Below are 27,764 nucleotides of genomic sequence, written 5' to 3' on the forward strand. Positions count from 1 at the left end.
GTTCTTCCTTATGATATTGTTCTCAGGTGGGACCATCAAATGATTTTTTTCTCCTGACATTTTCAGTAATTACACAGATTCTACAGGATATTAACACTGAAATTCATTTATAGCAACAAACCATGTTTTTAAAAGCAATGAACATCATAAAAAAGCTTCTATTAAAAAGTTTGAGAGAAAAATAGTCATTTAATTACCTACAAAGAGCTACCATGGTCTGTGTAGGGCCAGTTTTCAATAAACAAAGTTTTAAAAAGCTGCTTCTAAATTGCTTGTCAAGGCTACAAGAACAACTGAATGGAAAACAGCATATTAGCAGGCAAACAAAATGTGGCCATCCAATGGAACTGAAAATCTCATGATATTACTATTCCCACCAAGGATCATTTTATGCAAATTCCTTCAGTTCAATTTATCATCAGCCTACACTAAAAATCATTCCCAAACCAACTAGAACTACCAGGATAGGTAAAACCACATTACTTCATTTTATGATGTTTCATTTGGGAGCAGTCAGAGAGGCTAAAGTGAAAACATGGTTGGGTCACTCCTGTAAAGACAGTAGAAATTTTGGCACATTCCTTAAAATTCATCTATCAGCACAGCTGAAAATATACTAAAGCCTTGTTCCTTGGATTCAGTTGGAATTCAAAGTATATACTAGTTAGATATATACTAGTATATAAAGTACATATATACTAGTTAAACATGTGTGCTTAACTTTAAAACATTAATGCACAGAATTAGGATTATAGTTCAGCTAATTACCCAATATTTTAAATATAAATAATTTTTAAAGAATATTTTATTTATTTATTTATTTGACAGAGAGAGATCACAAGTAGGCAGAGAGGCAGGCAGAGAGAGAGATAGAGATAAGGAAGCAGGCTTCCTGCTGAGCAGAGAGCCCAATGTGGGACTCAATCCCAGGACCCTGAGATCGTGACCTCAGCCAAAGGCAGAGGCTTAACCCACTGAGCCACCCAGGTGCCCTAAATATAAATAATTTTTTAAATAAAATTATTTGAGAGTTAAACTTCCATGTTGTAGGGTTAAAAGCTTTCAAAAGTAAATCAACATTTTTTTATCATAATTTTAAGCACTTCATTTTCTCTAGCCATTTTTTAATAGTTCAAGTCAATTTCAAAATTAACAATTTCACAACAGGTAACTGCATGAATGATACCTGGGGTAAGTGGTCACAACACGAGAATTTTGATCAATCTGAGATAATTATTTATATATACATATAAAATATATATAAAACAATTATTTTTTATAATTTATATAATTATATAATTATTAATCAATAATAATTACTATAATATAGAATTAATTTTTTATAATATACATAAAACAATTATATATATATAAAAATTAGGCCATAAGGTGGTACAGGCATTTTTTCCCTAAAAGCCTTAGAAAACCTTCCTGCATTCTAAAAGCATAACAATGGTCAGAGGGCCATTTTCCAAATAGATTTAATTTTTGGGAGGGGTAAGTTCACCAGAAAGTTTCAAAATTTCTATTAAGTAAAACCACCAGTAAATTAACATTCAGTCAATTCAATATTGACACTTGAGTCAAGTAGAATCAGCAATTTTAAACAAAATCTCTAGTGCTGACATAAGGGCATCACTTACAAGCTGCTCTGATTTTACACCATACAACTGGACCGTCTTTGCCACGTTTTTTGACACAGCTAATGTGAGGTCTGCATCTACAGCGGCTACATTTAGTTCACTGCAGAAAACAAAAACAGACTTTAATTATTAGCAACACAGTTCATCAACAAAGTAGAGACCAACATATAAACTTAAACCTAATAAGCAATGTAGTGATTCTTTTTATAGATTTCACTGACTTGCTTCCAAGAATTGGTTGCATTGTTTCCTTTTTCCTCCTAAATTCGGCATTAGGGAAAAGTGCTTTGAGATGGCTTGGTTAATGACCAGTTTCTCATTAATAAAAGCACATCATGTGTGGGTTCAGGCTGTGATTAAGAGAGTAAATTGTGTACAGATTTTTAAAGTAGCACTCTTGTTAATACTGATAAGTGCAATTAGAGACACTGCATATCACAGACATCTGCAAGGAAATGACAGCTTTTGAATGGAAATGATGACCTTGAAAGGACATAGGCTAAAAATATAAATTACACATGATACATAAAGATGCTCGGTTTCTGTAGAAATTATGTCAATCCATGCTATTTCGTAGAGTAGCTTTTTAAATATATCAAAAACATACAAAAATTTATTGAAATTTTAAAATTTGAAGTCTTGAAGTATTTCTTTTGCCCCACTTATTTTCAACTTTAACACTGGATTAGTTGGGATTGCCAAAAAGGAAAAGAAAAAAAGTGTTTATTTACAAAGACCATGGAAAATATACTGCGAGTTAAAAACTGCACAAAAACCCATACATAGATAGAAAGCAGGAAAAGTAAATTACTATTGCTCTGACGTAGCAAAATAAATCTTGGCACTTAACAGATCCTCTTTATGAAGAAAGTGAAGGACTTTGAAACACAGGTGCACACTGTGTGTAATAAAAATGCCCTTTCATAAATAGTGAGACAAAACTTTATTAAATTCTATTGAATACTGGCAATAACCATGCTTCCTTAAGCTTTATGTTATATTTGATTACAACATTGCCAAGCTTCCCTGAAGAATGGGAGAGATGCCTCTTTAACATTTCCATCAATAGGTGAAAAGAGCAAATCCACCCCCCCAACCAAAGGATCAAGTTGAATCCAAGACTGTTCTTGTCACTACCATACCAAACTGATAACAGAGACATTACAGTAAAAAAAATCTAGAGTCAGGACTTTGAAAAGTCATGATAATTATGGAAAGATTCCAGATCTTGATCGCATGGCAATCTCGACACCATACAGGTATGTCTGCTGCTGGATATACGCTCACAGACATTGTACCTGTGGCTTCCGGGTTCTACTCCACATGCCTGCAAGTCGCCAGCTTCAAACCTATAGTCTAAAGCAATCTACACAGTCCTATACTTTGGCCGTCTATTGCCTAACTACTATTTTTATTTCTCAAAATGTTCATCTACAAATGTACAGACCGACTGTTATGACCACTTGTCAGCTGTGACAGGAACTGAGATGAACTGAGATAGTCTTAATAGCACATTCATCTGGGTAAGTGTAAATGTCTCCAGCAACAGTATAATTACATTGTCTGCAAGCACTCAGGTGGCACCTCCACGAGGATACCTGGCCTTCTGAGAGTTTTAAAAGCTGTCGTATTCTCTTCGAAAGCTCAAAATAGCAAACACAAGTAGGCTAATCAAGATTATAATCCTGTGTATGCCATGAAGTACTTTATGGATTTAAGATGAAAAAACACTAAGCTCTATGCTTTAACTTCTCAGTTTGTTAAATTATTTCTGTGCTTATTTTACTATATAATATTATTTACTATGGCATAAAAATTAGGTTTACTTTGTATCCTTGACAAGATACAGAATAATTATAATAAGCTATTTTTAGGCTGTATTTAAATGGTTTTATTAATTGGAATCTTAAGTACCTACGATATATGCACTGATTCACTGCACAACTCTTGATTTAATTGCAGGACTAATTACTTGAATAATTTGAAGTAAATTAAAACATCACTAACAAATGTGGCAGGCATTTCACAGCATGCCGCTATATAAAAACACGTACCTTGCTATAGTTTTAATGATACCTTCAAGTTCATCCACGGAAGGAGGATTGCGACCACCAGGGGGAAAAACCAAGTTGATAGGATCAAAGAGTCGAGATAGAGATTTTGATAAATAAGCAGCTTCATAGGGTTGCAGTGAGTCTTTCAAAGCCTTTTCTGGGCTGTGGGGACAAAATTTATTAAAACTGAATTCAGATTACACAAAACTAAATGCTACTGTATTAGGTTATAAACACCTTTCTTAAAAACTGATCTTCTATATAAAATGTTAAACTCTTTTTGAACAAAAAGAAAAAATTCTGTTTAAAAATGTATATATTTACAAGTACATTTCATAACTAGACAGTTATTGAGAACTAAACATTTTAATTTACACATAAATCCTATGTATAAATGTAATATAATACATGTCAGTATCTACTGTGGTAATTCTGTCTTTGAAACTAAAATAACATTTGAAACTAAAAGAACAACAATGTAAAATCTTACTCATTCTAATGGGGCTATGCCTTTGCTTAGGAAATCCAGTTTTTAGCAAGTATCAAAGCTTCACAAGAGAGTCAACTTTACAGAAACCTGCTCTACGATCTCGACCCTTTCCACCTGATGCTGCCGTTTCCCATAGAGCTCCTCTGTGAGAGGGAAGTGCACAGTGTCTAGGCTTTTATCAGCCCTCCAATGACAAACTAATAGAAGGGACAAAACAAAAAGTGTTTGGGAAAGTGCTATGATCACGACTGAAGTCCTATTTATTTTACCATATTCTTCACAAACTAGAACTTGGCCTACTATACACATCTTTCCTTCTAAATCTTCCCATGTCTCCAGTTATCTGTATTTTCCATTAGCAGTCCTACTATTGGGTCTTTTATCTTTCCTTTGGCAATACTATCGAAATGTCTAGAACCATTATTTCCATCTGCTTTCTCATTCCTATAATTAACTCCTTATCTTCTCACGTCGCCTGTGTTTATAATCCTTCTACCAGTCCTTCTGTTGTCTTTCCTTTTTTAAGCCTCCTTTCATTCTAAACATCAACCTTAAAAACCTCTGATTTGCTCCACTGTATATGAATTATGAAACCTAGCTTTTTTTCTTTCCCCACACTTTCTGGTCATCTAAGGAGCCCTAGAGGTCACAATGCTTGTACATCGTAATTCCATGGTTATCTCTTAACATTTCTCATTCAATAAGTATTTCCCTCAGCACCTGTTTACTGAGAATACTATGTACCAGGCATTGTTAAGTGCCAGGAAGATGTAAATTACAAGTACTTTACAATGCAGGGAAGAAACCTGCAGGTAAAGTGCTAACTATAGTCATTTCTATAATAGGTGAAGATAGAACACAATGGGAATGGGAGGACGGTGTCTCAATCTGCCTGAAGCAGTCCTCTATTGAAGACCATGCCATCTACTTAAATGTCTTCACTATTTTTGCTCCTTTCATTTACTAACCTTAAGAAGCCTCTTTCCTCTTCTGCAGATATTTCAGTTCTGAATTATAAGTACTAAGAGCCTCCTGTCTGAATCTGCACTAAAGATCCTTGGAGACTACGATGTCAAAACGGATAACTTTCTGGGGAGCCTGGGTGGCTCAGTCAGTTAATGTTTGCCTTCAGCTCAGGTCATGATCCCAGTGTTCTGGGATTGAGCCCCATGTAGGGCTCCCTGCTTACTGGGGAGCCTGCTTCTCCCTCTCCTCCCTGCTTGGGCTCTCTGTCACTATCTTAGTCTCTCTCTTTCTCAAGTAAATAAACAAAATCTTAAAAAAAAAAAAACCAAAAACTGATAACTGTTCTAAAACCCAACCTGTTTGAAAAGTCTGCTTTTATTTTAGCTTTACTAGGGATCTTCCATATTTGAGTCATCATTTTGAACTATTCTTCTAAGATCTCCAAGCCTGAAGACAATTTTTCAAACTCCCACTGTCCCCGTCTTGTTTGCTCCTACAAATACTGTTAAGTCTCTACAATTTGCCAGGTAATTCCTAGGAGTGGGAAATATGGTAGTCAATTCATTTAAAATTCCCTGTTCCTCTTAAAGTTCACTAATGAGAAACTTAAGGTTGCTAATGAGAAAGACAAACACAAAAATAAACACACATTTTTAAGTGTTTTAAATATGGAATATGAGAGTCATAGTTTTAAGAGAAAAATAAAGCAAGCAAGCCAGAAAGAATGTGTTCGGCTCTCTCTCTCTCTTTATCCTATTTTGGATCCTATAAGGCGAGGGAAGGTTTGCTGAGCAGAACTGAGGGGAAAGAGGGAGCCAAATGACAAGAGATTTTCAGGATAAGATCATTCCAGGCAAAGAAAACAGGAAGTGCAAAGGCCCCGAGGGAGGGATCACACCAGGCTCAGTGCACCAAAAACTTAGAGGAGCAGAGTATGTTAAGTGCCAGGAGAGTAGCACAAGACGAAGTCAAACAGAGAATGGTTGGAATAAATCATGCCAGTCTTTGTAGGTCAATAAAGGTGCTATATTTTACTCAAAAGAACTTGCTCTTAGACCTTACTGTGATCAATGCTACAGAATCCTTTCCTACTCTCACCCTCCATCAGCCCACCAGGTCTGTCCTCCTCTGTCTACAGCCAACTATTTCAAGGAACTCTCATTAGCATCCCAATTTTTCTAATCCACCTTCCTTTCAAAGCTCTTACTAGGAATATCTTATTTAGATGGTCTCTGTATCTGCTGCTAAGCTACCCAGAGAAAAAGTAATTTACAGATTACAGAGAAAAAGTAATTTGTATCTATCATACATCTATGCAAACCCCTTAATTTCAAAAGACCTGAAGCGCATGGTATTAACTTAAAGTTCTACATTTGCAGCCCCTTGCTTTCTACAGGTGACCGTTTGCCTCTACTTTATTCTAAGACCAAACCATTGGCAATGGCCTTCATCAACTTGGACTTCTCTAGTTTTTTTCTCCCTTTGCGACTTCATCTACTCTCTGATTTTCCTGTTATCTCAAAGAAAGAAGTAGCTTTATTCCTTTTTCCATATCAAAACTTCTCAGAAGAATTGAATCTACTTCCTTTCCCACTTTTTTTTTTTAAATAAACTGCTTTATTGAGAGAGAATTCACATTTAATTCAACCATTTTTTAAACTGTACAACTCAGTGGTTTTTAGTATGGTCACAGATATGTGTAACCATCACCATCAGTTCTAGGACATTTTTATCACCTCAGAAAGAAACTTTGTACCCTGTAACTATAACCCCTTTACCTTCTCACTCTATCCCCAACCCTAATCAACTACTAATCTAATTATTATCTCCACAATTTTGCTATTCTAGAATTTCATATGAATAGGATAAAAACTTATATTTTTTGTGCTGGCTTTGTTCATTCAGCATAATATTTTCAAGGTTCAGTTACACTGTAGCATGTATCATTCCTTTTTATGGCTGAATAGTATTCCATTGTATAGATATACATCACTGTTTTTTACCCATTGGTCTGCTGACGGGATGTTTCTATCTTTTGGCTATTATGAATAATGATGTTGTAAACATTTGTTACAAATTTGTGTCAACATTTAAAAAATCTGCTTAATGTTTTCTTTTGTAATAAAATATAAAGTTTATCATTTTAGCCATTTTTAAGGGTACAGTTTGGTGGTATTACGTATATCCCTACTTGACTGTGCAACCATTGCCACCATCCATCTACAGAACTTTATCATCCCATACAGAAACTGGATCCATTAAACAATACTCCTCCACCCTCCCCAAACATGTTTTTACTTGTCCAGGCATGTACTTAGGAGTAGAATTGCTGCGTCATGGTGACTGGCTTTAATTGTTTGAGTAACTGCAAAATGATTTCCAAAGCCCTATGCCATTTTAGATTTCCACCAGCAATGTATGAGAGTTCTAATTTCTCCACATTCTTGCCAACACTTGTTATTATCTTTTTGATAAAAGCATCTTAGTGGTGTAAAGGAGTCCACTCATTGTGGTTCTGATTTGCATTTTCCTGATGGCAAGCATATTTTCATGTGCTTCTATATTCTTGGGAGATACATCTACTCAGATCCTTTGCTCATTTTTAAATTGGTTATCTTTTATTGTTGAATTCGAAGGTTTCTTCCATATTCTACATACAAGTCCATTGACAGATACAGGAGTTGTAAGTACTTTCTCCCATTCTTGATGGTGTCCTTTGAAGTACAAAAGTTTTAATATGTGAAATAGTCCAATATGTATTTTCTCTTTTGTTGCTCTTGCTTTTGGGGATCATATAGCTAAGAATTCTTTGTCAAACTCTAAGTCATAAAGACTTGCCTGCGTATTTTGTTCTGTTTTATATTTTTGACCTTATATTTAGTTTTGTTTTTTTTAAAATCCATTTTGAGTTATTTTTGTATATGGTGTGGGGTAAGATTCCAGCTTTATCCTTTTGAATGAAACCATCCAGTTGTCTTACCACCATTTGTCAAAAAGAGTATTTTTCCCCGCTGTATGTTCTTGAAAAGCTTTTTGAAAATCAGCTGACCATTGATACAGAAGTCTTTTCTAGACTTTCAATTCTTCTTTCATTTTTGAAAGACTTATTTATTTATTTGAGAGAGAGAAAGAGAACATGCACGGGGGTGGGGGTGGGAAGAAAGGGGAAGCAGACTCCCCACTGAGAAGGGAAGCTGCCTTGGAGCTCCATCACAGGACTCTGGGATCATGACTTGAGCTGAAGGCTGCCACTTAACCAACTGAACCACCCAGGCATTCCTGGACTCTCAATTCTATTCCATTAATCGGTATGTCTCTCCTTTTACCAGGACCTTATCATCTTGATTACCATTGCTCTGTAGTAAGTTTCACAACTGGGAGGCATAACTCCTACTTTATTCTCTTTTTTTTTAATACTGACTTGGTCATCCTAGGGTACCTTGCAAATCCATATGAACTTTAGAATCAGGTTGTTACTTTTTTTTTTTTTTAAAGATTTTACTTATTTATTTGTCAGAAAGAGAGAGAGAGAAAGCACACAAGCAGGCAGAAAGGCAGGCAGAGGCGGAGAGAGAGGCAGGCTCCCTGCTGAGCAAGGAGCCCGATGCGGGGACTCGATCCCAGGACCCTGGGATCATGACCTGAGCTGAAGGCAGCGGCTTAACCCACTGAGCCACCCAGGCATCCCCAGGTTGTTACTTTCTACAAAAAAGTCAGCTGAGATTCTAACAGCAACTGAGGTGAATCTGTAGATCCATTTTGGAAATATTACTATCTTAGTGATGTTAGGTCTAGTGATTCATGAACATGAAATGTTTCTCAATTTACGTAGCTCTTTGATTTCTTTCAGCAATATTTTGTAGTTTTCAGAGTATAAGTTTTATACTTCTTTTGTTAAATTTCTTCTTTTAAGTATTTTATCTTTGTGGTATTACTGCCATATACAGTGTATCTATTAATGCCACAAATCCAACAATAAGTTGTTATAATTATCACTCTACAATCTGTCACCATTTCCATAGCACATTATAGTTCTGCTCCCACCTACATCCTTTATGCTCTTATTGGCAAATGTATACATATATAATGCATTTCTATGTGTTACAAGCCCAACAATGCATTCTATACATATTTTATACAACTGCATTTTAAATCAGTTAAGAGAGAAAAGGAGAAAATACGCATTTATAGTATCTTTTATAATTCCTAACTATCTTCACTGGTGCTCTTCATTTATGTGTACTTGAATTACTGACTGAGATGACCTGGTTTTGGGCCTAAAGAACTTCCTGTACTATTTCTTGCAAGTTATGTCTACTAGAAACAAATTCTCTCCATTTCTGTTCATCTCGTTAAGTCTTTACTTCGCTTCATTATGAACAACAGCTTTACTGAATACGGGATTGCTGCTTCACAGTTTCTTTCTTTGAGCACTATGAGCCCACCACCTTCTGGCCTCCTCTGTTTCTGCTGAGAGGTCAGTTATAAATCTTTGGGGCTCCCTTATAAGTGGTGAGTAGTTTTTCTTTGCCTGCTATCGAGATTTTCTCCTCATCTTTCACCTTGGACACTTACACTACAATGTGTCTGTTTGTGGTCTTTATGAGTTATTCCTACTCGGAGTTTGTTGAGCTTCGTGGGTGTGTACACTGTTTTTCAATAAATTTCGAAGTCTTCAGCCATTATGTCTTTGAGTATTTTTTTTTCTTCTCCTTTCTCTCTCTTATCTTATTGTGGCACTCCCATTACATATGTGTTGGTATGTTTAATAGTGCCACACATTTCTCTGAGGCTCTGTTCATTTTTTTTCATATTTTTCTATCTGTTCTTAGGCCTAAATAAGTCTAGTTTCCAGTTGGATAATTTTTTTAATGCTAGTTCAAATCTATTATTGAGTCCCTATAGCGATTTTTATAATTTTAGTGACTGAACTATTCAACTGCAGCATTTCCATTTGATTCTTTTTTTATAATGTTGATCTTTTTATCAATAATCTCCATTTGATGCAACACTGTCATCATATAGTTCTTTAGTTAATCATACTTTTAGTTCTGTGCACACAGTTCTAATGGCTAATTTGAAGTCTTATTCTATTAAATCTGATGTTTGGTCACTCTCACAAGCAGTCTCTGTTGCTTGTTTTTTACATCCCCCTGCCCTGCCGCCGCTCAGTGTATGGGTCATACTGTTATGTTCCTATGTATGCCTCATTATTTTTGTTAGAAACTGGACATTTCAGATAATACATTATTGCAACTCTGGGTACTAGATCTCTGCACCTCTAGGGTTTGTTATTGTTATTTGCTTGTTTTGTGACTGGCTAGATTATTTTAGTGAAGTTTATTTCTTCCCATAGTGTGAAACCTTTGTCAGAGGGCCACACCTTTGGGTATGCTCACAGTCACCCACAGAGAACAGTGGTGCTGACAGGGTTCTGTTTCCTCCCTTTCATGGACCATGCTCCTTTTTAATTTTAAGGAAAGCACAGAATATAAAACAAAAATTCTATCTCCTGGAGATAAACCACTATCACCATTTGTTGTGTATACTTCCAGACCTTTTTAGGGGCAAGAATATGGGTTTAAAAATAAAACTAAGCCAAAAATAGAATGAAAATATATATTCTATTTTATATAATGTTAAAAAAACGTATTAGGTCTTTGTAGATCAAGAGATGAGTCCAGTTCTCTTGCTCCTCTTCCATTAGTTCTTATCGAATCTCTATGCTTAGCAGAAAAGAGTTATTGAAGAGAAAAATGTAGTTTCATTCTATCTTTCCAGCCATGCCATTTATTTTGCCAGTGAAAACTTCTACATCCTATATTTCACTAGCCAGAACTTACTACAGTGGATACAATTTAAGTATTTAGAAAAATAAAAACTGAAAGAGAAACATTTATATCCACCCAACATTTATTCACAAGGTAGGTGATAAGAATCTGCTGTTACCTGAGTCAGCCTTGTCACTCTAAATGATTCTGGTGTTTAAAGAAAATATGCAAACCAATCAATTCATTTGTTGCTCAAAGAGAAATTTGAAAATAATATTCTTTTTCCATTTAGGAGGAAAGTTGGCTGCTTTAAACTTACTGATATGGTATACTCTTTTCCAAAGTTGCACCTAACTACATACACTGTATGTTATTTCCAAAGTTGCACCTAACTACATACACTGTATGTTAGTTGCGCTAACTACATACACTGTACTTTATGCATAAACTAAGACATTTCAGGTTTAATTGTGACTATACTCAGTTTTTTCCTACCAGACTGAGAAGCTATCCCAGCATAAAATTTCCCCTATAGTTCCTGAACACACCAGTTACTTTTATATCATATTTATTCCTGTGGTCCATCAATAATGATACTATCTGATATAATTATAGGTATATTACCAATTAAAAGATAGTGACCACATATGCTGATCTCCTACCTTTTACTCACCCTACTTGGTGCCGTACTTTATATCAGATTCCAGTTAGGAACCAGGCTGCTCAATTAATGACTTATTCATTTACGTGCTGCAAAGTCTTCTGCAGTCTACATATAAATCATGATCATTACAAATATGTAGAAGATTAGTATATTCCCATTTTCTAATTTTTAATAAAAACAGAAGACAAAATCCTTATCATGACAACAAACAGATCTGATTAAATAAACATACTCATAATCTGGCTTTTTTGGTATGAAGATGTCTTGTGTGTCATCTTCAATATGTTGTAGGTCAACATAGAGGTCTGTAGTTCCACTTGCATTAAAGTTTCCTTGCATATTTTGGCTGTATTGTTGAAGACGCTTCCATAAGTCATTATAAAGACGTAATAATTTAGGGTATTCTCCTTCAAATGCCTGTTTCAAAAACATAGAAGCTGCCAAGCAAAATAATAACATGATAAACAATGTAATAAATGTTATATTATAATAATAAGATAATATAAAAAATATAAGTATAAAATACATAATAATAATTATTAATTATGCTATATTATACTAATGATGGTAGTATAGAATACTATCACCATTATTTATTATTTAAATATTAATAATAAATAATAAATAATAATATAAAAACAGTAACAAGATAAATAAAACCAAAATGTGGCAAATAAGTTTTCTTTTGTATATGTTGATGCTACAAATAGCCTATACTAAAGAACAAACCAAATATATATTCTAATGAGACTTTTAAAAATGCTAGTAAAAGTAATTTTCCTCCTAAATTATCCACTGCATTTGATATGTGAACCATATTTTGAAGCCTAATCTATAAAGAAACAGACAAATCAACAATTATAATTGAAGATTTTGATTACCTCTCTTGCAGTAACTGATAAAACAAGTACACAGAAAATCAGTAAGCATATGGAAAATCTAAACAATACCCAAATTCACTTAATTGATATTGATATAAGACTTTATCCAAAATAGCCAAGTACACATTTTGAAGTAGAATAACAAGACCAACAGTATTTGATGCCATAAAACAGTCTGAATAGATCTAAAAACCTTCAAGTTATACAAAGTCAGTAACAGAAATCTTCAAAAATCCTGAGTAAGTACCCAGAAGTAGAATTGCCAGATAAGATATGATAGTTCTATATTTAATTTTTTTGAGGGACCTCCATATTTCCACAGTGGCTGCACCAATTTACATTACCACCAACAGTGCACAAGGCTTCCTTTTTCTCCACATTCTAATCACTTGTTATTTTTTGTCCCTATCCCTTTTAGCAAGAATATAAAGCATACAAAGTCTCCTCCAACCTAACTAGCTAATCTTGAATCCACTTACAATATGAAAATGACCACCCTTATTATCTCACAGAAAAAAACAAAGGTCACCCAAAAAAATCCCTTCAACTTTTTACCCTCCATTCCCCTATAAATGTTTCTAGTTTTCAGCTTTCTGCACAGGAATCAAGTACCCATTCCATAGAACACACACAACAGAATAACAGTAATAATACTACCTTCAGTAACATGATTTACTTAAAAGAGTTCATGGGCTTTTGGGTGGAATTCTCATTGTCCTTTCATTATATCCCAATAGGGCTAAAAAAACTATTATGAAGTAGTCAAATAAGTAAAAAGTCGAATGAAAGAGTGCCTCTCCATGTGGTTTTGCCACCAACTGGATAAACATCTATCTGCATTAAGATTTTCCATTTTACTTTTGATTTTTAGTGATATCTTCTTTCATTTTCATTCCATTTTATATAAAATTTTATATATAAGATATATATAAAATTTTACATAAAATATTTATAGGACAATGAAACTAAATCTGCACAACAAAGTACATTTGAAGAAGCCTATAGCTTTTATCCCTGGTCTCCCTAATGTATTCTTCACACATACCCTCCCGTCTGCCCCTGCTACTGGTAATCATTTTTTGGATTTTATGGTTTATTCTTCCATTTCTTTTTTTTTTCTTAAAGATTTTTATTTATTTATTTGACAGAGACAGACAGCGATAGAGGGAACACAAGCAGGGGGAGTGGGAGAGGGAGAAGCAGGCTTCTCAATGAGCAGGGAGCCCAAAACGGGACTGGATCCAATGAGCCCAGGATCATGACCTGAGCCAAAGGCAGACACTTAACGACTGAGCCACCCAGGCACCCCTATTCTTCCTTTTCTTAAAAATATAAGTCAAATGTGTATTTATGCCACTCCCTAACTTTGGTAAACAACAGCATACTGCACACATATTTCTCCGCTTTTTAAACTTAATATATTGGAGATCATTCCATAGCGGCATATAAAGATATTCCTCATTTCTTTTTTTGGGTCTCTTTCTCTTTTTTTTTTTAAGATTTTATTTACTTATTTGAGAGAGAGAGAGAATGAGAGAGAGTACACGAAAGTGGGGAGAGTTAGAGGGAGAAGCGGACTCCCTGCTGAGCTAGGAGCCCGATGTGGGACTCCATCCCGATACTCCAGGATCATGACCTGAGCCGAGGGCAGTCCCTTAACCAACTGAGCCACCCAAGGGTCCCTCTCATTCTTTTTAATAGTTGCATGGCATTCCATTCTATCAATGCACAGCTTGTTTAATCACCTAAGTGATGAACACCTGGGCTACTTCTGGTTTGTTTCTATTCCAAATAATGACCCAATGAATAGTCCTGTGAATACATCTCTTCATGGTTTTGCTAATGCATCTACAGAATAGATCCTTAGAAGCTGAACTGCTGAGTAAAAAAGCAAATGCTTATATGACTTCGTTAGATACTCTGAACTCCCCTCCAATAAGGTCTGTATTTGAGTTCACAATGTGTGAGGAGTGACGTTTCTCCACAGGCTTATCAACAGAGTGTGTTTTTAAACTTCTCTGATTTTTTTTTTTGCTCATCTGATAGATGAGAAATGGTGTCTCTATGTACTTTTATTTTGCATTTCTCAATTCATGGGGAACACTGAGCATCTTTTTCAAATTAAAGGAAGCTACCTTTTTTTTCTTTAGGATTGTTGGTCTTTTTCTTCTCATTTTAGCAGCTTTTTATAGTACGGATACTAGCTTCTTTTCTATGATGTAAGTCATAAATGTTTTTCAAGTTTGTCACTTGTCTTTTTATTTTGCTAAAGGTTTTTTTTCCTGCCATGTAAGATTTTTAATATAATCAATCATCAATCTTTTCATAATTGCCTCTAGATGTTAAATCAGTTAGAGGAGTTTCCCCTATTCCTAGCTTACTCACTGTTTTCTTCCAACCCCTGAATGGTTCCATAGTTTACATTTAATTCTTTGATCCATTTGGCATTTCACTCTACTCTTCAATTCTGAACAACTGGGTCACATTTGTGTGTTCAACAAATCCACAAGAAGGATTTAATTAAATATCTTAGTCTCATAGTCTCTTAGCTTTCTTTTTCTACCTCAGTGAAAACTGCTTCATGTTTTATGTTGATGACATAAAATCTTAATTGCGAAGGATCAAATATATAATGGTATAAGGAAAAAGGTAAAAAGTATTTGATATTCTATTATCCTAAGATAATCACTCCAACATTTTTGTACTGCCCTTTCATGTCCCTGTTTATCATACATACACACTGTTATTTTCTTTTCTTTTTTTTTTTTTTTCTAATTTATTTATTTAACAGACAGAGATCACAAGTAGGCAGAGAGGCAGGCAGAGAGAGAGGAAGGGAAGCAGGCTCCCTGCTGAGCAGAGAGCCCGATGCAGGGCTCGATCTCAGGGCCCTGGGATCATGACCTGAGCCCAAGGCAGAGGCTTCAACCCACTGAGCCACCCAGGCACCCCACACACTGTTATTTTCTAAAAGCACTTCAAATTAGGATCTCATTTAGCTTGTAAGAGCTTACTATTTTTTTAATGAAAGGTATTTTTATTTTTAGTTTTTCTGCTCAATTTCCTAATTCTTACAGCCTTTAAATATTAAATTAACACTTTAGGCAGCCATTTCAACAGCATGTCAGTTATATAATGAGCACTCTGCTTTGTGACAGGAACACAATATGGAACAGAGGTACTGATAAGCTTTTTCTAGAGCCTGGTGGAACGTACAGACAAGCAAGGAAGTGCACCATTATGAAACGGTGGGATAATTACTAAAATTGGGGACATATAAGAGCTTTACGGGAGCAGACAGAGGATGTCAAACCCATATCTAAGCATGTGTATGGGGAGGGAGATATCAAGAACACTTCATTTCTAAACTGAGATTGGGGAAACGAATGTGAGTTATCCATATGAAGGGGAGGATACAGACATGTGTTTCAGGTAACTGTAAAGATGAGATGAGAGAAGATGATTTATTCACAAACTAAAACTCCATTACAGAGATAAAAAATTAGAAAGAAAAAAAAAAAGAGCACTGATAAGAAGGGACTAGAAAAGTCATGTTGGGAATGTATCCTGGGAGTAACAGGGGAAGAAGAGTGGAGGCAGACCAGGGCTCCCACTGTAACAATTAAAGAAGCAATATACATTTTTTATAAATTCAAGCTTGGACCAAGCAGAGAACCTCATGCTGGAGAAAAAACTAGCAGAGCTTTTAGTGGTTCACGGAACTGGAGTATAAATTTTGAAACTTAAGGACTCTCAACCCTAGTATCCCATGGAAGATTTAGCTAGCTATGGACTTGCAAGGGAAGCTTGGGAACTAGGTCTAAAACTTCAAAGGGCAGAAGTAAAATATGCTTGATATTTGTGGAAAACATATTGGAAACAAAGGCTAGCTGAGGCGAGAGAACATGCCACAAACACATGCAGGTCTTCCTTCCCACGAAGACATTCACCAGATTCTGAAGTTTCATGAAGCAGAAGGCTGAAGAGCCTTGTCTGGAAACCTCTGGATGGCAGAGCTAGATCAAACTCAGTCTTTCAGGGATGAGGAGACAAAGACCCTCCAACCTCTCAATTAAAAACCATGGGAGAAGCATCCCCTCCCCCCAAATAAAGAAAAATTAGAGATAGACTGAATCTTATTAAAACTGCAACTACCCCAATCCAACCCAATCCGAGAATGAGTGGAAACAATCAACCTATTTATGTAAAACTAGACTGCCAAAGGGGGAGAAAAGAGAACAGTAAAAGGCTTCAGAATATGTGAATAAAATCTTATGAATCAATCAGACAGGCAGTTCTACAGAAATGAACAGAAACTTTGAAAAAAACATATCTAAATAGCTCATAAATATGTGGGAAAATGAGTATCATGAAACACTAGGGAAATAAAATTAAGACTGCAATGTGATTTGAGTAAATGTCCACCAAAATGGTTAAAGGAAAAAAACACAAACAATAGCAAGTGTTGACAAGGATGTGGGAAAATGCGGACTGCCAAGGAAAGTTTAAATTGGTGCAACATTTAAAAAACTCTTTGGCAGTAACTATTGCAGCTGACCATAGGTAAACTCTATTACATGCTGTATGAGTTTCTATAGCTGTTGTAACAAATTACCACAGATTTGGTGCTTTACTATAACATAAGCAGATAATCTTACAGATCTGGAGGTCAGAAAGTACAAAACTGGTCTAAGCCAAAAGCGAGTTATCAGCAGAGCTGTGTTCCTTCTGAAGGTTCTGAAGGAGTTTTTCCTTGACTTCTCCACCGGCCTGTACCGCTTGGCCTGTGGCCCCCTTCCCATAATCACATCTCCTCCTCTGACTCTCCTGCCTCTCTCTGACCCTTCTACAGGCCTCTGTGACTATACTGGGCCCACCTAGATAATCCAGGACAATCTCTCTACCTCAAGATCCTTAAATCACATCTGCAAAATCCCTTTTGTCATGTAAGGTAACACATGCAAATCTCTATGCAACATATAATTCGGTCCACTATGTGTATCTATTTTCTAGTCCCAGGTTTATTCCCAGTAAAAATGGACAGAATTGTCATAGTAGCATTACTCAAAATAGCTCAAAACGGGAAACAATCCAAATGCCCACCAATAATATGGTAGATAAATATATTCTGATATATCTACAAAATGGAACATTTTACAACGTTGAGAATGACCTACAAGTGCATGCAACAATATAGAGGATTCTTAGAAGCATGCTGAGCGAGAAATGTCAAACAGCAAATATAACAGTACAAACTGGATCATTTTATCTGTATAAAATAATAATTTAAAAAAACTGTGTCATTAGAAATGAGTGAATACTCCTATATAGGAGAAGGGCAGGCAAAACCAGGAGACCTGAGGGGAGGTCCTGGGTCAGGTAATACTTTGTTTCTTGATTTTGAGGCTGTTCTTCATCTTGTTACATAGCTATATTAATATAATACATATATTATTTTCTTATTAAGTCTTATATTACAATAAATGATTTTTTTAAAAGATTTTATTTATTTATTTGACAGACAGAGATCAAATAGGCAGGCAGGACCGGGGGGAGGGGGGAGCAGGCTCCCTGCTGAGCAGAGAGCCAATGCAGGGCTTGATCCCGGACCCTGAGATCATGACCTGAGCCAAAGGCAGAGGCTAAACCCACTGAGCCACCCAGGTGCCCCTACAATAAATTATATTTTAAGAGTAATCGGAGAGCCTGGGTGGCTCAGTCAATTATGTGTTCGACTTTGGATTTCAGCTGAGATTGTGATCTCAGGGTTGAGGGACCAGGCCCCGTGTTGGGCTCCTTGTTCAGCACAGTATCTGCTCATCCCTCTCCCTCTGCTCCTACCACCCCCCACCTGCTCACATGCTCTCTCTAAAATTTATCTTTTTTAAGATAAATAAAATCTTAAAGAAAAAAGAGTAACAGGGAATCAATGAAAAATTTTTAATCTTTTAAAATTTATTTTTTTTGTTTTATTGAGATATAACTGACTTATAACATTGCATTAGCTCAAGGTGTGCAATATAGTGACTTGATATATATATATGAAACCAATATATATAAATACCTATTTATATATATACCAATGTAAGATTAAATATCTTTTTTTTTAAGATTTTATTTACTATTTGATAGAGAGAGAGAGAGAGATCACAAGCAGTCAGACAGGCAGAGAGAGGGGGAAGCAGGCTCCCTGCTGAGCAGAAAGCCCCATGCGGGGTTCAATCCCAGAACCCTGAGATCATGACCTGAGCCGAAGGCAGAGGCTTAACCCACTGAGCCACTCAGGTGCCCTAAGATATTGAATATCTTTTATAAGATATATATATGAATACATATATATATTTATGAAACCAATATAACATATTTGTTAACATAAGATATATATATAACCAATGAAAGATTTTTATCAGAGAATTACATGATCAAATTTTCCCTGCAAAGAAAGTCTCTAAAAACTTATTTGATGGCTTAGACTCACCTTCCTCTAGGTTCTATAAACTTTTAGTACTTTCCTTTTTTTTAAAGACTTTTTTTTTTTTTTTTTGGAACAGTGCCTGGTCTAGAGAAAACATTTTTTTTAAGACTTTATTTATTTATTTGAGAGAGAGAGAGAGAGAGAGAATGAGAGAGACAGAGCATGAGAGGGGGGAGGGTCAGAGGGAGAGGCAGACTCCCTGCTGAGCAGGGAGCCCGATATGGGACTGGATCCTGGGACTCCAGGATCATGACCTGAGCCCAAAGCACTTTCTTAACTAACTGAGCAACCCAGGTGCCCTAAACTTTTAGTACTTTCCTAAAAAAAGACTTCAGTTCTCAACAACAGTTATTCCTCTTTTTGAACAAACTCCAAGTTTTTGATTTTAGGTACTAAACACAGGGTGCTTTGGAAGGTCTCTTATAAACCCATTTGAACTCTAAAGTAAAAAAGTGCTTCAACTGCAGGGATCAAAATTCTCAAAGTCACTTTAAATGAAGATGGGAGATGTAATTCCTAAATATGTATTTTTAAATTGTACATTGACTTTTAAGAAATGTATCACAATTATAAATTAACATGCACATCATTCTAACATTTAAAAAAATCTACATTAAAGAAAGTACTCATAATTCATAAAGGTTGCTTATCACCCTACTTCTCAGGACAACTAGACTCCTGATTTATCACTATATTTTTAAAAAGGTAAAGAAAATGAGCTTTAGCATACATGTCAAGTATTAAAGCTTTCTAAATCTTAAAAGATATGTATCTCTTCAGTGTTTCTCTTACTCACACTTGGTCTTCCAAAGCACTACAGATATGTACCACATAGCTCTCTTAATTGTATGAATCATCTCCTTGAGTTGCATAAGAGTTTTGAGAGAATGATATTATACAAAGGTTTTAAACATTTTTAAAAAGAATTGCTTGCCAGAATATTTCAAACATACTTCAAAAAATGTTTTAAGTTCTTAAGCTTTTATCAGAGGACACTGGCATTTTTTCTTACTTGATTCCTCCCTCTTTTCTTCCTACCAGTCAACAAGCCCTTATTGAAGTCGTACTGTGCGCCAGTTACTTTTTTAGCTATTGAAAATACTGCTGTTATCAAAATAATATTTTGATTAGATTACATTCTAGTGGGGGAAAGGGGATCCAGACATGATAAATAAATAATATGGTATATTAACAAGTGATAAGAGCTATGATGAAAAATAGGGCAAAGTAAGGGGGATGAGACATTCCGGGAAAATCATCAGATAAAAAAGAAGAATTATGTTCTAATTTCAAAGAGCTTAAAATGGTAATGTTTATCTTGCTTTTTTCTACTAAGTCTTAAAATAAATATATATATATATATATATATATAATAACACAACAGGATGGTCAACAAATACTATTACCTAGGAAGTACAATATAAAAGTAACAGACATAAAGCTTAGAAGTCATTTTGTAAATAACTATCACCCATAGATAATTAAAGTGGCAGATACCCTATAGAAGCTTTCAAGGTGACAAGTTCAAGCTCCATTTTTAATAAAGTAAATTCACTGTTGTGGGTTATATATATATATTATATATATTATACCTACTAGAACTAGAATATATATAATATATATATTATACCTACTAGAACTTCTTTTTACTCAGCATGAACATTTATAATCAGAAAGAACATGTTCCTAAATAGGAAAATTTCCCTTTAGATATTTTCTGCCAAAATATTACTTACTTAGACAATCTGTTACATTGTGTATAATCTTCAACTCTGCAGATGGTTGCATTCCTTAATATTGCCTGTCTATAATTTTAAGAAGTACTACAGCACACTTCAGGGACTGTATGTGCTATATAAATGGAAGGTGCTTTACAAACAACTTGCTTTGGAGTTCTCCCAAAGGAAGTTATTAAAGTAATAATGCTATCAGAAGTAACAAACTACTGAGAATGTGAAATATTTATGGAATTTTCTGCCCCAAATATTCTATTTCCTCTCAGTAGCTTCTTCCGACTACACAGGCTAGACAGATCCTGTAATGAGAACTGGAAAATATCTCTTGGATTTGGTAATTAAAAAGGTAGGTCACTGCTTACTTTAATGAGAACAATTTTGATAGAATGGTGGCAGACCGCTGGAGTACACCTAGTCGAGAAATCAACAGGCTGGAAATGAAGACAAAAAACTGCAAACTACTCTTTTGAGAAATTCAGATAAAAAGAGAGATCAAATAGTAACTAAAGAGGAACTCTCTAGTTTTTAGTTTTCTACTGCGTTAGAGTGACTTGATAGGTTTCCTGAGAGGAAGAAATCAAAAGAAAAGGAGAAACACAAGTTAGAACAAAGAGACCAAAGAATGGTGTTGCTTCCAGCAAAGGGTAAATAAACAAAGCAGAGAGGTAGCCAACAGTGAATGGGTAGCTCTGAAGAATAGGATTGTCACCTCACTCTCAGAGATCCATTGGGAGAAAATAAGGCTTTTCTTAGAGGGAAGGTCCAGGATATTGAAAGAATTTCCTAATGCCACTAATTATCTTAATAACCCAGGAGATGGGGCTGGTCACTAAGAGTGAGCAGAATGGGAAAAGGAGAGCATGTGAAAAATGTGAAAGGCTTGTAATGCTTAAGGATGATGAGAAAGCAGATGACCAAAGAGAAGTAAACGGCAGTACCATTGAACACACACATACCATAAACATTTTGAAATGTACTTTTAACTATTACTCTTAAAACTAGATGAGGTACTTCTGCTTCTTCTCAAGGTGGAGTAACAGGGACCAGAATTAACCTATCTGAAACAGCCAAAAAAACAACAGACAAAATATATGAAATAATGGTTTTGAAAACACCATGCATTCAAAGATAGCATGTAATAAAAAAGTGATCCCTGAGAGGTAGGAAATAAATGAGGTGAACCCTATGACCACCCCAGTGTCATTGGGGACTCACTAACAAGTCGCAACAACTCAGTTTTCTACCCTGCTCACAGGTACTGTTTACTACCAGAAGCTAAGGCGGGATGCCAGAAACTACAGCTCCAAACAGGCCCCAATTTTCGACTGGTTTGATCTAGTTTAGACACTGCGTTAACCCTCCAGATGACCTCATCTAACTGTAATTAACAAAAACACACCTAACAGCATACGAACCATCCAACTGTGCCCATTCAGGGGAAGAAAAGAGGTGGTACTCTTGGTTCTGAAGCCTCCTCCTCCTTCCTGGAAAAAAGCCCTCTGTTAACATGCTTACTAGCCCCTTAATTACCCTAACCCCATAAAACCCAATTGGGGAGAAGGTGACTTTAGAGCATGAACTTCCCTTCTCTATTCTCTGGCCATTGAATAAATTACATGCTTGCCATCAAATACTGTATTGTTTTTGGCCATTTGGCAAAAGGTATCGACCAGGGAAAGAACCTACCACTTCGGTAACATCAGCTCATTTCCTACGAGGGGCTTCCATAGCCTGGAAGGGGAAGAGCCTCCTCTACCCCTACTGTCCCAAGGACCAGGAAAACTGAACCAACTAGAATTCATGGGACAGAAGACCAGAGAGAAGAGAGCTGTTCAAAAGATTAACTGCGGAAATCTGCAAATGGTCCACCATTAGTACTCAGCAAAACGTTAGGCAGCGTATGTGTGTGAGAAAAGTTCCAGCGTTGGGGGGAAGAAACCATACGGGATTAGAAAGAACATACCTGTTACTCACATATGACTGGGAAGCAAGCCTGTTCCTGACAGCCAGGTTGGAAAACCTTATAATTCAGAATATTTGGTAGATTACGAAGAAAAATATTGCCTCAGGAGTAGAAAATAATTAGGTCTAGACCAAATACTGCTCAGGTTTTGCTAGTGAATTTAACAAGCAAGACTCAAAAAAACCAAATTGTTTCTAAGTAACTTGACAGTATCTAAGAACAAGAATATTTATAGGAAGATTAAAGTGTTAGTATCAAACACTGTAAAATTCATGTCTGATACCCAATCAAAAATGATTAGACATGCAGAAAAGTAGGAAAAAACTATCCGTAAGAAAATTCAATCAGATCCAGAATTGAGAGATGACTGAATTAACAGATAAGGACATTTCCTTTGTAGCCTCACCTCCACTCATTATCTGTGTGATTTGTTGGCATGAAATTTACCTTACACAATTTCTACTAAAAACCAATACTAAATAATACTGGAAGGCTCAACTGGTTAAAGGTTTGAAATTTTTCAATAATGCTAAAGGCAATTTTCTTTGATACATTCCTGCCATTCAGAGAAGGGATATTCAAAATAGGAACTAAATTTATACACTAAAGAAAACACTGACTTTAACAACTCCAAGCTTTCAAAAAAGATTATAAGTATATTTTAAAAAAATAATTTATTTTTAAAGGGAGAGTGAGTGCGGGAGTGTGTGCATGAGGTGGGCAGAGGAGCAGAGAGAGAGAGAGAAGCTCAAGCAGACTCCTCCCACCCCAACTCTGGGCTCCATCTCATGGCCCTGAGATCATGACCTGGGCCAAAATCAAGAGTCGGACAGACACTTAACTGAGCCACCCACGTGCCCTGAGTACATTTTTAATAAATGCTTAAAAACAGATATCTTCCATAGCCATAAATGAGCTTTTAACATTAGTATTCTTTTATTCTATCTAAAAACTGAGGTTTCAATCAATTTTATAATTATGCTTATATATTTTGTAAGTAAATTTACATCTTTGTATTTCCTTTCTGGCATATTAGTAAATACATTCCATTAAACATAATTGGCTTATGATATGAGAAGTTAAATATTAAAGAAAACTTCATGGTGATTATTGTTTTCATGAAAACCCATTACTTTCATACATCGTGTGAGAAACTATTGAAAGTCTGTATTTACATACTATTACATCTGAATATTTGAAAAATTACCTCCTAAAAATAATTCATGAATTTTAAATTTCAAACAAACATATCCATTTCAAAATACTCATTTAGTGAGAAAACTGTTAACAAATACTGAATTGAAGGTACAGATATATAGATACTTTTTTGCTATTTTAACTTTTCTATATGTCTGGAAAAATAATAAGGTGGCATGCAGCTAAAATACTGCTTATAGATAAATCTGCAGCATAAACAAATTAGAAAAGGAAGGGTTAAGCCAATAATCTAAACTTAGCCTTATTAAACAAGAAAATGAGCATATCAAGCCCAAAGCAAAGCAAATAGATAATAAACACAAGAGCAGAAAGCAATGAAATTGAAAATAAAAAAGAGAAAAATCAATGAAACGATGTGTTGGTTTTTTTCCTTTTCTTTTCTTTTCTTTTTTTTTTTTTTTTAGTTTGACAGACAGAGATCACAAGCAGGCAGGGAGGCAGGCAAAGAGAGAAGGAGGGGAAGCAGGCTTCCCACTGAGCAGAGAGCCCAATGCGGGGCTTGATCCCAGGACCCTGGGATCATGACCTGAGCCGAAGGCAGAGGCTTTAAACCACTGAGCCACCCAGGTGCCCTGAAAGTGTTGGTTTCTAAGAAGACAAAATTAATAAACCTCTAATTGTAATTATTAGGAAAAAAAGAAGAAACTAATGATATCAGGAATACAGAGCATCACACATCACATTCCACATACATCCAAAGGGTAATAAGGAAGGATTACAAGCAATAATTTAGAAAACTTCAATGAACTAGAAAAATTCTTTGAAAGATAAACTACCAAAGCTTACCCAAGAAGAAAGAAATTGAATAATCTAAGAAAAAAAGTTGAATTTGTAGCTAAATTCTTCACACCAGGAAAATTCTAGGCCCAGATGACTTCCTTGGTGAATTCTACCAAACATTTAAAGAGGAATAATGCCAATTTTACATAAACCACTTGAGAAAATTGAATAGGATGGAATACTTTTCCATTTTTTCTCTGAGGTTTGCATTACCCTGATACCCACACCGGAAAAAGTCATTAAGAAAAACTAAATATCAATATCTTGTAAACACATTCAACAAGCCTTACACTCAGTTTGAATCCAACAATATATAAAAAGGGCAATGTATCATGACTATGTGAGGTTTATCTAAGAATGCAAGGTATTAACGTACTAAAAAACAAATCCATTTGAACATCTTAAAGGATGCAGAAAACACTGTAAAAAAAATTAACAATAGTATTAAAAAAAACTCTCAAAAATGTAGAAATGGAAGGGAACTTCCTCAACCTGATTAATGGCATCACTGAAACATGCCATTAAGATATTAAGGTGGACTGAATGCTTCCTAAGACTATAAACAAGGCAGAAATCAATTCTACACTACTGGAGGTGGTAACCAAGAAAAAAAATGAAAGGAAGCCAGACTGGAAAAGAAGTGAAACTGCCTTTATTTGCAAACTATATGATCATCAATATAGGAAATGTTAAAAAAATTTCTAAAAACTACCAGACTAATAAGTATGGGTAGCAAAGTCAAAGATATAAGGTCAGTACCCAGAAATCAACTGTATTTCTATATTCTAACAATGAACACTCATAAACTAAAATTTTAAAAATGCCATTGACAATAGTATCAAAATATATGAAATAGTAATAAATTTAAGAAAAGATTTGCTAGATTTGCACACTAAAAACTATATAGCACTGATAAAATTATAAAAGACCTAGATCAATGGGGTATTCTATTCATGGATCAGAAGACTCAATACTGTTAAGATGTGAATTTACCACAAAATGATCTGTAGATTCATCATGTGATCCTAATCAAAGTCTCAGGAAACATTTTTATAAGAACAACAAGCTAATACTGAAATATTTATGGAAAAGCAAAAGGCCTAGAATAAGCAAAATTATTTTGATAAATGAAATAACATAGAAGAATTTACAATTTTGTGATTACAAACCTAGAGATGCAAAACAAACAAAGAAACAAAACAAGAGAAAAAGAAAACTCTAGAAATAGTCTTACACAGATATAACCAATGATTTTTCTAAAAGAGTGCCAGGGCAGTCAATGGGTAAAGCATAATCTTTTAGATCTATATTCCAAGAAATAACCTTGACCCTTATATATCATACAATAAACAAAAATTAACTTCAAATGAATTTGGTAAAACTTCTGGAATAAAATATAGGGGGAGATACTTCTGGCCTTGGGTTAAATAAAGATTTCTTTGGTCAAAAAAAAAAAAAAAGAAAAGAAAAGAAAAGAAAAATTGGTAAGTTTGACTCTATCAAAGTTAACTTTTATCATTTGGAAGGCCACATTAAGGAAATGAAAAGGCAAGCCACAGACAAAAGAAATATATTTGCAAAACATACATCTGAGAAAGGACTGTGAATCTAGAATGTATTAAGATCTCTTAAGACTCAGTAATAAGAGAACAAGCAATAAAATAAAAATAAAAAGCCATTAATTTTGACAAACACGTGACCAAAGAAGATATGTAGATACCTAATGTGCCTGTGAAAACATGAGTCATCACTGGTCCTTAAGCCAGTGAACACAATGAAAATCCACTACACATTCATAAGAATGGCTAAAATGAAAACAACGGACAATATCATGGATAGATAAGGATGCAGAGAAGCTGGGGTTATGAAAGACTGTTAATGGGATGCAGAATGGTACATCCATCTTGGAAAGCAGTTGAACAGTTATTTACAAAGTTAAATACATACTCAACAAATGATCAGGCAATTCCACTCATATTTTACCTGCGAATGAACACATACATCTACAAAAGACTTCTATGCAAACAACTGCAGTAGCTTTACTTGTAATAACCCAAAGCTATAACAACCCAGTGGTCTCCCATCTGGGGAATAGATAAACAAACTGTTGTATACTCTATACAATGGAATACTAATCAGCAATAAAAAGGCACCACTGGTATACGCAACAACATGGATGAATCTTCCAATAATTATGCTGATACAAAAGAACACAGCCTATGTGATAGGAGTTTTACAAAAATTTAGGAAAAGTTAACTTACACTGACAGACAATTGATCATTACTTGCCAGGAGCCGAGAGCTGGGAGTAGTAGGTGATTACAGAAGTACATGTGGGAAATTTCGGGGGTGATGGAAATATTCTATATCTTCATTGTGGTGTTGGGGAAAAGGATAAAAATGATTTCAAAACTCATAGAATTTTCTGCCTGTAATTGGTGAATTTTACTGTATATAAATTATATCTCAAAAAAGCTGACCAAAATAGATACATAATGCAAAGAGGTGCACGGTCTTCTTGGAGTAGTGTAATTTGTAGAAGTAAACGGAGTGAATCAGTTCTAAATACACCCTCTGCTTATGTTCTGTTTGGCCACACATGAATGAAGACCTCCTCTGTGATCACTGCCGTGCTGCATATTTCCTCAGAAACAGTAGTAGGGAGGCCAGGGTGCCTGGGTGGCTCAGTCAGTTAAGCGTTTGACTCTTCCTCATTTCAGCTCAGGTCATGATCTCAGGGTTGTGAGATCAAACTCTGCTTCAGGCTCTCACTGGGCATGAAGCCCAAGAGATTAAGCCCCTCGTAGGGCTCCATGCTGGGTGTGGAGCCTGCTTAAGATTCTCTCTTTTCAGGGTGCCTGGGTGGCTCAGTGGGTTAAGCCTCTGCCTTTGGCTCAGGTCATGATCTCAGGGTCCTGGGATCGAGCCCCGCATCAGGCTCTCTGCTCAGCGGGGAGCCTGCTTCCCTTCCTCTCTCTCTCTGCCTGCCTCTCTGGTACTTGTGATCTCTGTCAAATAAATAAATAAAATCTTAAAAAAAAAAAAAAGATTCTCTCTCTTCTCTCATTGCACCTTCCTGCTCCTCTCTCTCTCTCTCTCTCTCTCTCACACACACACACACAC

General features: G+C 35.5%; 1 protein-coding gene across 1 annotated transcript in view; it reads right to left on the reverse strand.

The window, feature by feature from the left end:
* The window catches only part of COG5 (component of oligomeric golgi complex 5), a 276,431-nt gene that overhangs the window by 60,898 nt on the left and 187,769 nt on the right, over positions 1-27,764 (reverse strand). Inside the window, exons 12-14 of the mRNA XM_032873369.1 lie at positions 11,821-12,025; positions 3,698-3,859; positions 1,644-1,743 (exon numbers count right to left, since the gene is read on the reverse strand). Of these exons, the coding sequence (XP_032729260.1) occupies positions 1,644-1,743; positions 3,698-3,859; positions 11,821-12,025 (467 nt within the window). The remainder of the gene's footprint in view (positions 1-1,643; positions 1,744-3,697; positions 3,860-11,820; positions 12,026-27,764) is intronic.

This window comes from Lontra canadensis, unplaced genomic scaffold, assembly GCF_010015895.1.
Source record: "Lontra canadensis isolate GAN:19392208 unplaced genomic scaffold, GSC_riverotter_1.0 scaffold48, whole genome shotgun sequence".
NCBI lineage: Eukaryota > Metazoa > Chordata > Mammalia > Carnivora > Mustelidae > Lontra > Lontra canadensis.